The 10,184-nt window shown below is 53.8% G+C and overlaps 3 protein-coding genes across 3 annotated transcripts in view; 2 read left to right on the plus strand and 1 right to left on the minus strand.

The window, feature by feature from the left end:
* FHOD1 (formin homology 2 domain containing 1) overlaps nucleotides 1–3,118 on the plus strand; it is an 18,628-nt gene extending 15,510 nt beyond the window's left edge. The window contains exons 14-22 of the mRNA XM_011932135.1: nucleotides 316–471; nucleotides 695–877; nucleotides 965–1,084; nucleotides 1,165–1,326; nucleotides 1,724–1,914; nucleotides 2,009–2,201; nucleotides 2,289–2,451; nucleotides 2,527–2,724; nucleotides 2,799–3,118. Coding sequence (XP_011787525.1) covers nucleotides 316–471; nucleotides 695–877; nucleotides 965–1,084; nucleotides 1,165–1,326; nucleotides 1,724–1,914; nucleotides 2,009–2,201; nucleotides 2,289–2,451; nucleotides 2,527–2,724; nucleotides 2,799–2,881 — 1,449 coding nt within the window. The 3' untranslated portion in view covers nucleotides 2,882–3,118. The remainder of the gene's footprint in view (nucleotides 1–315; nucleotides 472–694; nucleotides 878–964; nucleotides 1,085–1,164; nucleotides 1,327–1,723; nucleotides 1,915–2,008; nucleotides 2,202–2,288; nucleotides 2,452–2,526; nucleotides 2,725–2,798) is intronic.
* A 111-nt stretch (nucleotides 3,119–3,229) lies between these two features.
* TMEM208 (transmembrane protein 208) lies at nucleotides 3,230–5,366 on the minus strand. Its single transcript, XM_011932066.1, has 6 exons — nucleotides 5,264–5,366; nucleotides 4,566–4,661; nucleotides 4,081–4,140; nucleotides 3,864–4,000; nucleotides 3,627–3,711; nucleotides 3,230–3,532 (listed from the first exon to the last, which is right to left on the minus strand). The coding sequence occupies exons 1-6, from the start codon at nucleotides 5,348–5,350 to the stop codon at nucleotides 3,395–3,397; spliced, it is 603 nt and encodes a 200-aa protein (XP_011787456.1). The 5' UTR covers nucleotides 5,351–5,366; the 3' UTR covers nucleotides 3,230–3,394.
* Nucleotides 5,367–5,474: 108 nt separating this feature from the next.
* The window catches only part of LOC105504577 (F-box/LRR-repeat protein 20-like), a 19,842-nt gene continuing 15,132 nt past the window's right edge, over nucleotides 5,475–10,184 (plus strand). Inside the window, exons 1-2 of the mRNA XM_011932067.1 lie at nucleotides 5,475–5,516; nucleotides 8,883–8,984. Coding sequence (XP_011787457.1) covers nucleotides 5,493–5,516; nucleotides 8,883–8,984 — 126 coding nt within the window. The 5' untranslated portion in view covers nucleotides 5,475–5,492. The remainder of the gene's footprint in view (nucleotides 5,517–8,882; nucleotides 8,985–10,184) is intronic.

A 10,184-nucleotide genomic window follows, 5' to 3' on the forward strand; every position in this document is an offset into this window, starting at 1 on the left:
AGTCGCCCAGGTTGGAGTGCAGTGGCGTGATCTCAGCTCACAGCTCACTGCAAGCTCCGCCTCCTAGGTTCACACCATTCTCCTGCCTCAGCCTCCGAGTAGCTGGGATTAGAGGCACCAGCCACTACGCCCGGCTGATTTTTTTTGTATTTTTAGTAGAGACGGGGGTTTCACCATGTTAGCCAGGATGGTCTCCCATCTTCTGACCTCGTGATCCAACCGCCTTGGCCTCCCAAAGTGCTGGGATTACAGGCGTGAGCCACTGCGTCTGGCCCCCTTCCTCAGTCTTACACTGCCCTTCCCCCAACCATGCAGAAAGCTGGTGAGGGCCGCCGGACAATGACCACAGTACTGGACCCCAAACGCAGCAATGCCATCAACATCGGCCTAACCACACTGCCACCTGTGCATGTCATTAAGGCTGCCCTGCTCAACTTTGATGAGTTTGCTGTCAGCAAGGATGGCATTGAGGTGGGGTCACCCAGCTATGGGTGTGGGAGGGAGGTCTGGCCTTCTCCTTTGGTAGGTGGGCATTTCCTGTCCCTCCAGTGGTGGGCATGGGCTTGGCATTTCTGCAGGGCAGTCCCCAGACTCTGGGGCCTCCCCTAGATGACTGAGGGACGGGTCAAGACCAATGCCTGAGGCCTCAGGCCTGCACTGAGTGGGGCATGTCAGGCTCTGGCTACATTCTCAGAAGCTACTGACCATGATGCCCACGGAGGAAGAGCAGCAGAAGATTGAGGAAGCCCAGCTGGCCAACCCTGACATACCCCTGGGCCCAGCCGAGAACTTCCTGATGACTCTTGCCTCCATTGGTGGCCTCGCTGCTCGTCTACAACTCTGGGCCTTCAAGCTGGACTATGACAGCATGGAACGGGTACCTGGGTCTTGGAGTGGGACAGACAGTAGGGACAGGTAAGCATCATGACCACGTAGTCTAAGAGTCCCTGGTCTCCCATACCAGGAAATTGCTGAGCCACTGTTTGACCTGAAAGTGGGTATGGAACAGCTGGTACAGAATGCCACCTTCCGCTGCATCCTGGCTACCCTCCTAGCTGTAGGCAACTTCCTCAATGGCTCCCAGGTGAGTGAGATTACATGGGGACTAGGGGGAGTCAGGGTTCTGGAGCCAACCAGGCCCAGGCTCAGAAAGGGTCCTTTCAGAGCAGCGGCTTTGAGCTGAGCTACCTGGAGAAGGTGTCAGAGGTGAAGGACACGGTGCGCCGACAGTCACTGCTACACCATCTCTGCTCCCTAGTGCTCCAGACTCGGCCTGAGTCCTCCGACCTCTATTCAGAAATCCCTGCCCTGACCCGCTGTGCCAAGGTTAGCACCTGCCAGAATCAACCAAGGCTGGACGAGGCATGAGAAGCGCTGCTTCCTGGGCCTGGCTCCTCCCTCTTCTCCCTATTTGGGCTGCTGTGCCAGGGCTTGCTCCAGCCACCTGGGTGTGAGCTATGCCCTCTGCCAGAAATGCTCTTTCCTCTATTGGCCTGGCCACACCTACCCAGTCTTTGGGTCTGTTGAACTGCCACTTCCCCCAATAAACCTTCTGTTCCTCTTTCAAATCAGATGGACTTGTGTCTCTTGCACTAGTCTATGAGCTTTTGAATGTCTGTGTCCTTAGGGCCCAAGCTGGCCAGTCTGGCTCAGAGGCAGCCTCAGGCCATGTCTTATCTACAGGGTGTTGGGGGACAGTATGTACACCCCCTTGCTTTCTCAGGTGGACTTTGAACAGCTGACTGAGAACCTGGGGCAGCTGGAGCGCCGGAGCTGGGCAGCTGAGGAGAGCTTGCGGAGCTTGGCCAAGCATGAGCTGGCCCCAGCCCTGCGTGCCCGCCTCACCCACTTCCTGGCCCAGCGTGCCCGCCGTGTTGCCATGCTGAGGATAGTGCACCGCCGTGTCTGCAATAGGTAGGGGCATGGACCCAAGAGAGGCAGGACAGCCACCACCCTCCCTCAGACAACAAGCAGGACTCACCGTCCCTCCCCACTCTGACCTGCCTAGGTTCCATGCCTTCCTGCTTTACCTGGGCTACACCCCGCAGGCGGCCCGTGAAGTGCGCATCACGCAGTTCTGCCACACGCTGCGGGAATTTGCGCTTGAGTATCGGACTTGCCGGGAACGAGTACTACAGCAGCAGCAGAAGCGGGCCACATACCGTGAACGTAACAAGACCCGGGGACGCATGATCACTGAGGTGGGTGCCCTTCCGGGTCTTAGTCTTCACTGCCACCTCCTTGGTTTCCTTCGCTCCTCCCAGCTCACCCTTCTTCTTTTTTTTCAGACAGAGAAGTTCTCAGGTGTGGCTGGGGAAGCCCCCAGCAACCCCTCTGTCCCAGTAGCAGTGAGCGGTGGGCCAGGCCGGGGGGATGCTGACAGTCATGCTAGTATGAAGAGTCTGCTGACCAGCAGGCCTGAGGACACCACACACAATCGCCGCAGCAGAGGTGAGGCCCATAGCTGTTGTGGGGAATGGGCTCCAGGGCCACCTTGGCCTGACCTTCCTATCTGGCCTCCCTCAGGCATGGTCCAGAGCAGCTCCCCAGTCATGCCCACAGTGGGGCCCTCCACTGTACCCCCAGAAGAACCCCCAGGCTCCAGTTTACCCAGTGATACATCAGATGAGATCATGGACCTTCTGGTGCAGTCAGTGACCAAGAGCAGTCCTCGTGCCTTAGCTGCTAGGGAACGCAAGCGTTCCCGCGGCAACCGCAAGTCTTGTAAGTAACCCCCCACAACCCCGCTGCCCACCTGAACCCCATCAACTCCCTCCAACCCTATTGTGTCCCTGCAGTGAGACGGACGTTAAAGAGTGGGCTCGGAGATGACCTGGTGCAGGCACTGGGACTAAGCAAGGGTCCCGGCCTGGAGGTGTGAAGGTGCTGCATCCCGGAAATCTATCTGGACCCTGGACTGCAGTGCAAGAGATGATAGAATGAGGAAGGCCCAGAGCAGAATTCTGGCCCCAGAACTCTGTGCCCAGGAGCCATGCCTTAAGCAGTATTAGCCGTGTGTGTGTGCATGTAAGTGTGTGTGTGTGTGTGCATATGCATGTGCATGTGTGTGAGCTCCTTGAACTCACGGAGCAAAATAAAATTTTCTTAGCTAATCCAACAGGCTTTCTCTTCTTTCAGGGTCCCCACCAGGCTGGGTCTGTAGCAGGAGGGAAGTCCCGTAGGACCAGCTTTTCCTGCTTCATCCCTCATCATCCACACAGCCATCAGCCACATTCGAAGCCATTTATTCAACGACCCTATAGAGTATAAGTATACCCAATACCTCAGACTGCTTTTGGCCCCTGGACTAGACCCTCATTGCTCCAGGCATGGGGGGCCGTGCACCTTGACAGAGTCAACCAGGGCCAGCGGCCTGTGGCCACAATGTCAATGGCTATAACCGCTTCATCTGCCGCCGCTCCTGTCGGCGCTGCCGTTTCTCATTGTGCTCTGGTGCTGGGGTGCCACTGTCTGCAGTGAACCAGGGGCCCAGGACATTCACCCACAGGAGGTAAAGGGCCCGGCCTGGAGCCTACAAGAGAAACGGTAACTTGAAGCAAGGTGCAGGGAATAAAAAATGGGGAGGGTTAGATGCCCCTTCTTGGGAGCGTCCCCAGCCCACGTACCAAAAGCCAGAAGGACCAGACATAGAGAGAGAAGCAGCTGAGCACCTGCACAATGGCTGTTAGTAGGATCACATCCTTAAGGTGCCTGTGGATAGAAACAAAGCTGCCAAAGACAGCAGATGGGCCCCAGTTCAACTCCCTTCCACCCTTTTCAAGTTGCAAGTAGCTGTGCTTCTTGGGCTATCTGGGCCCCAGCCCTGGGGCCGCTCACCTGGGCTGGCGGTGGGGGACACTCACTCTGCCATGCCCTGCTCCATGTTGAGGTCCATGCCACCATCCATCAGGGCCCCATCCTCAGAGAATGCTGCCCGTGCCATTGAGCTCATAGAGTGGTAGCTGGCCCCATACACTGCCAGACTAAAGCCCAGGGCCAACTGCAGAGCAAGAATGAGGGTATCAAAGGTCAGCCACTGACCCTATGCACTCATCCACCTCCCAGGATGGAGATACTTACCCAGGCCCAAAATGAGGCAGATGAGTAAAAGAAGACCAACGTCACAAGACAGTAGATGGCCTGCAAGCAATCAAAGGATCAGGCTGGGGTCAGAAGGTGCCTCCAAACCATGGGTCTCCCTCAACTCTGACCAAGAATTAAGCCAGGCTGTGGGATGAGCAAGGTTGTTCTTACAGGGCTGAAGAAAGGGCCCTGCTCCCTGAATCCCAAATATCCAGACTCTCCTCTGACACCCAACTCAGCCCAGGAAAGAAGCCTTTGTGTACTTGGAGGTAGGAAGGACTCTCAAATTCAGCTACGACTCACACCTTCATTTCCTTTGTGTTTTACTAGTCGGTACTTTCTCTGTGCCCAGATCTCTCATTTCTTTTTGACTGGACCTCTCTTCTAGAGCTTTTTCGGGTACCACTACTTCTCACCAAGCAGGGCTGAGGACTAGGGGACTGACTATAAGCGGGCATAGAAGCAAGGAGGCAGGCACTTACATTGGCCCCCAGTATGATCCTCAGGTAGAACTTCAGGGTCTCTTTGTTCTCTTCAAATATCTGCTTCTTCCCTCTCGTGCCCACTTTGCCCTTGGGCTGCAGAGGGATGATGAGATGACGTCAGGAGGCCACGATCCTCCTCATTCTCCCCACTAGCCCGGTTAGCTATAGAGCTCCAGCTGCAACTCAGCCAGGTCCCCGTAGTGCTGAAACCTAGCACAATCCCTGGGATGTCCACCCATCCTCCAGTCCATCCTGTCTAGGGGCTGACGCCCTCTCTCCAGCACCCACAGCTAGGATCCTGCTCGCCCTAGAATAATTCAACCCTAAGCTAATACCGCCTCTGGATCCCGTGGTAGTCTAGCTTTAGGCAACGACTCTTCCAAGGGTACTCCTGGGCGGAGTTGAATGGTGCCTCTCTCAGGCCTCCGCTGGCGTAGTCCCGATCTGGGCTAACGCCCAGCTCAGGTCACTTATATCTCTGGCCTGCTCTGGTACTGATGCCCAAGCCGCTCCGGCCCTAGTCCTGGTATGGTCCTGCGCCGCCCTCCCCCAGCCCAATTCTAGTACGGTCTGGCCAGGGGATGGCGCCCCCCTCCGGCCCACCCCGTATCCCTTAAAGTCCTTTCTCAGTTTTCACTCTCACAACCCCTGGAGAGCTTGGCTGATGCGGACCCTGCCCTACATATCCTCCTTACCGCCATGGTGCGAGACAAATACCCAGCCCGGGGAACAAGGTAGAGCGACCGAAACCGCAACCACTGAGCACCACATCGGCAGCACATGTACTTCCGGCGCAGACCAAAGTGGTCAGATTCTGGGACGGAAATAGGGCTCACTTCCTTCCCAAGCCCCTCCCCAAAGGAGCAAGACTACACTTCCCAGAAAGCCTTGCGCGCGGGGGGGGGCGGAGGCGGCAGGGACGCGATGGCGGAGTCGCTGCCCCTGGAGGTGAGAGGAAGCCGCCCTCAGGCCTAGCTCCGGACAGGCCCCGCCCTCGGGGTCCCGAGCTTTGGGGAGGGGCTGTCAGATAGCTAGCCCGGCCCCTCCAGCCTGGCGGGAACGACCTGCCCTCCCGATCCCGCGACCTTCTAGCTCTGGGTAACGGCTCCTCCTTTGGGCCACTCTGTCCCTTTAGCTTGAGGGACCGTCCTCCCCTTCCCTATCGGCCCCAGGAGATAGCTGCCCTGTCACCTCAGCGAGAACAGGCCCTCTACCCATCCCCTTCCCTTGAGGTGGCTGTCTCCTCCCCGCTCAGTTCTGGAAGATGTCCGCTCCATCTCATCGTCCCGAAGGGTAACTGATCTTATCCCCATTGGTCCCTTGGGATGATCTCTCCATTTCCTACGCCCCGACAGAGACGGCCGCCCCCTCTCCCTGGCAGTGGGAAACAGACTGCTCCCTACCTATCAACTGCAATGATCTCTGAGTTCCTTTAGCAAGGATAGGCCTGTTCCCCATTCCTAGGCCCCTAGTGATGGCCGCCCTTATCTCTTTCACTCCATGGGATGTTTGCTCCTTCCCCTTAGCCAGGGGCAAGACCACTCTGCCCCATCTGCCAAGGAGATAACAGGTTTTGTCTTCAGTGGCCTGTTGGAATGGCTTCTCCATCTCTTTTGTCCTGAGGGTTGGCAGCCCCCTCTCTCTGCCCATGGGAAACAGGCCACCCTTTCCCACCGGTCCTGGAATGATGCTCCCTATCCTTAGCAAAAATAGGCCTGTTCCCACCCCCTTTAGCTTGCAGTGCTGTTCCTTTCCCCCTTAGCTTTAGGGGCTATTTCCATCCCCATAGACCCCATGAGTGACCAGTCATTATCTCCAGTAGCCCCCTTGAGATGGGACTCATGGGATGGCCACTCCATCCTCATCACTGCCTCCCCTCATCCCTCTAGAAAGGCCACCCTCTTCTTAGGTCAATGAATTGTGTCCCTCCCCCACTCACCCCAAGGGATGACAGGTTTGTTCCCCTCTCCCTTTGCTCTTGTGCTGGTTGCTTAGCCCCAGAAGACAAGATGGCCACTGTCTTAACTCAGCTCAAACAGGCTTCCCTGCCTCCCTGGAGGGATTGGACTTGGTCAGTCCCAGTCCCCATCAATACTGTCTTCCCTATGCCTAGCCTCCCTGGCTCAATTCTATTCTCCCAGTCATTGTCCTCTCAGTAATGACTACTTTATTTCCCTGACCCCTTCCCTGAGCATACTCTTGGTGAAAATAGAGGTAGAGGACTGGACTGCCCAACCTTAATTTAATCCAGTAAGTACTGGCTGAGCACTGTGCCCGTGTGCTTGGCATCTGAGAAGGGAAGGAGAGATCACAATGGGTTGCTGAAGTCAAGCTTCAGGAAGGGGATCCCAGGGAAAAGGCCCACATAGGCAAAAGGAAATAGACATGCTATGTTTGTAGGGCAGTAGAGAGACTGGACTGGGGAAGTTCGGGGACCAGCAAGTCCAATCAGGCACAGAGACCTGGCAGTGCTGATCCAGGAGCGAAGACTGTCCTGAGAGTACTGGTGAACCCTGAAGTTTTACAGCAGGGGTGAGCTGACACTGAAAACTGTTTTATAGGAAAAATTAACCTTGTGACAGTGTGCATAATGTATTAGCAAGGATGAACTTGGAGGCAAAGAGTTCAGGTGGGACATTGTGGAAGGAATCCAGGTTTGAGGTGGTAGAAATCTGAGCTACTGAGGTGGGGAAGTTGCAAAGGTAGAAATTTTAGTAACAGCAATCCAGCAACCATTTATGGAACATCTAGTTGTCACACACACACTATATATATGTAAAATTTAATCCCCATGAGGCTATGATCTAGATTTTTTTAAAGTATCCGTATTTTGCCGGGCGCGGTGGCTCAAGCCTGTAATCCCAGCACTTTGGGAGGCCGAGACGGGCGGATCACAAGGTCAGGAGATCGAGACCATCCTGGCTAACACAGTGAAACCCCGTCTCTAATAGAAAATACAAAAAACTAGCCAGGCGACGAGGCGGGCGCCTGTAGTCCCAGATACTCGGGAGGTTGAGACAGGAGAATGGCGTGAACCCGGGAGGCGGAGCTTGCAGTGAGCTGAGATCCGGCCACTGCACTCTAGCCTGGGCGGCAGAGCAAGACTCCGTCTCAAAAATAAATAAATAAATAAATAAAGTATCCGTATTTTATAGATATAGAAACAAACTCAGAGAGGTCAAATGCCTTGTTTAAGGTCACACAGCAGTATGACAGGAAGTAGTGGAGCTGGAATTTGAATGAGTCTAGGTTAGCCTGGCGTAAAGCCTGTGCGTTACACCTGTATCTGGGAGCAAGGGACAGAAGGGTTTGAATAGTAGAAAGTGTTATCAGGTAGATGCACTGTTGGCATTGGAAGGGGAATTTGGGAGGAGGGGCTGTTTGGGGCGGAGGGTAGAATATGAGTTTTGGTTGAGATTAAAGTGATGGCTAAACATTTGCATGGACAATTGGCAATATGGACTAGCACTTGGAATAATAGGACAATATGGGAATATTGAATTGTTGGTTATTCCTGTGTTGGTAAACAGAAAACCAAAAGCCCAGGTCTGAGCCCTGGGAGCCACAGAAGAATCCAAAAACGAGGCAATTGGGATGCAGGGAGGAAGATTCCAGAAGAAAAAATTATTTAATATCAAATCATTCTAGGCCTCACTGGCAACCCCTACCCCAGTCCCATTTAGGACCTTGAACCTCACCACCCCCTAGGTGGGGGAAGGGCCTGAGCCTCCCAGGCTAGGTCTTGCTGGGATCGCATCTTAACAACCAGTGGAGTGGGCACGGTGGCAGTGGAGAAGATGGAAAAAGAGCAGAGTCCCAGAGCCTGAGCCATGAGGGCAGGAGGACCAAGCATGGCTTCCTGAGGACTAGAGTGAGCACACCTGGCCTGCTGTGCTCTAGGTCCTATGCAGGACACTTGACTGTGTTCTTTAATTCTCACAATAACCCATTTAAATCTCACTACAATTGCCATTTCACAGATAAGGAAAACAAAGTTCTAGAGGTCAGTTGGCAGAGTAGAGAGTTGAACTAGGTTTATCTGGCCTCAGTGCGCAGGCTTTTTCTACTCAGCTAGGCAGGAAGTTTGATTGTTATCAGTCAGTGCAAGCCTGCACCCAGCTCAGGAAAGGTTTGTTCACAGGAAAGATACCTGAAGCCTGGAGCGGGGAAGTGAATGCTTTGTGAAACTTCACATCCAAGATAAAATAGAAGCCAGTGCTCTGGTGCCCTCAGACCCATGGTGCTATCAGCTGGAGTCGGTTCCAAAGACCTCCCAGCTCTGACAGTCCCCAATGCCCTGTCTTTTTCCCTCAGATGCTCACATATATTCTGAGCTTCCTGCCTCTGTCAGATCAGAAAGAGGCCTCCCTCGTGAGTTGGGCTTGGTACCATGCTGCCCAGAATGCCCTTCGGGAGGTAAGGCACCCACCCTCCCCCGTCCCATCCTCACGTGTTTCTCACTTCAGCTTACTTGTGGCCCTGCTCATGTATCTCCATCCATCCATCCATCCATATATGCTCATATATGCACACGTATACATACATTCATACGTACTTGGCTCTCGGTACAGTGCTAGGGCTACACAGACGAATAAGACACAGTTCCCCAAGGAGCTCACGTTCCAGTGAAGGAGAAAGACAAGTAATATGAATGATCATGCTATTGTGTGCTCAGTGCTATGACACTGGGAAGAAAGAGTTTGAAGGGGATGGTCGGGCACAGTGGCTCACGCCTATAATCCCAGCACTTTGGGAGGCCAAGGCACGTGGATCACCTGAGGTCAGGAGTTCGAGACCAGCCTGACCAATATGGTGAAATGCCGTCTCTACTAAAATTACAAAAATTAGCTGGGCGTGGCGGCGTGGCGTGCGCCTGTAGTTCCAGCTACTCAGGAGGCTGAGGCAGGAGAATCGCTTGAACCCGGGAGGCAGAGATTGCAGTGAGCCGAGATCGTGCCACTGTACCCTAGCCTGAGCAACAGAGTGAGACTCTGTCTCAGAAAAAAAGGGTTTGATGGAACATGAAGAAGGACATCCAGAGGAGACTGGCAGCATCAGGGAAGGCTTTCTGAAGGAACAGGGTGAGAAGAAAGGTTGGGCTCTGTGATCAATAATAGCACAAGTGAAGGCACCATGGTGTGGAATAGTTCTGGAAACAATCGCACAAATTCCATGTGGCTGGAACTGAGTGAGACATGGCAGGAGACGAGGCTAGAATGGGGTCAGGCTGTAAGCTGGCAGATGTGCCAGGCAGCAGAGTTTGGCTTTCTCCTGGTGACCATCAAGGAGCCCGTTAGGCAGGCAAGTGACACAGCGTGATTTGTATTAGAACTCTGCAGTGCAGAATGGACTGGGAGAGTGAGACAGCATAGGGAGGAGGCCAGCCAGGAGGTGAATGCAGACATCTGGACTAGTTTAAAAGGCAGGCAGTGATGGCTTATTGTTTTAACTTTGATTTGTTTATTAGTGAGGTTGCACTGTTTTTCTCATTAGCTCACCCTTCATATTTCCCCCTTTTGTTCATGTTCTGTATCCATTTAACTGTTAAGGTCTTAGTATTTTTCTGTTCCATTTGTATGGACTTTTTCTTTTTTTTTCTTTTCTTTCTTTTTTTTT

This window comes from Colobus angolensis, unplaced genomic scaffold (assembly GCF_000951035.1).
Source record: "Colobus angolensis palliatus isolate OR3802 unplaced genomic scaffold, Cang.pa_1.0 Scaffold93, whole genome shotgun sequence".
In the NCBI taxonomy this organism is placed as follows: domain Eukaryota; kingdom Metazoa; phylum Chordata; class Mammalia; order Primates; family Cercopithecidae; genus Colobus; species Colobus angolensis.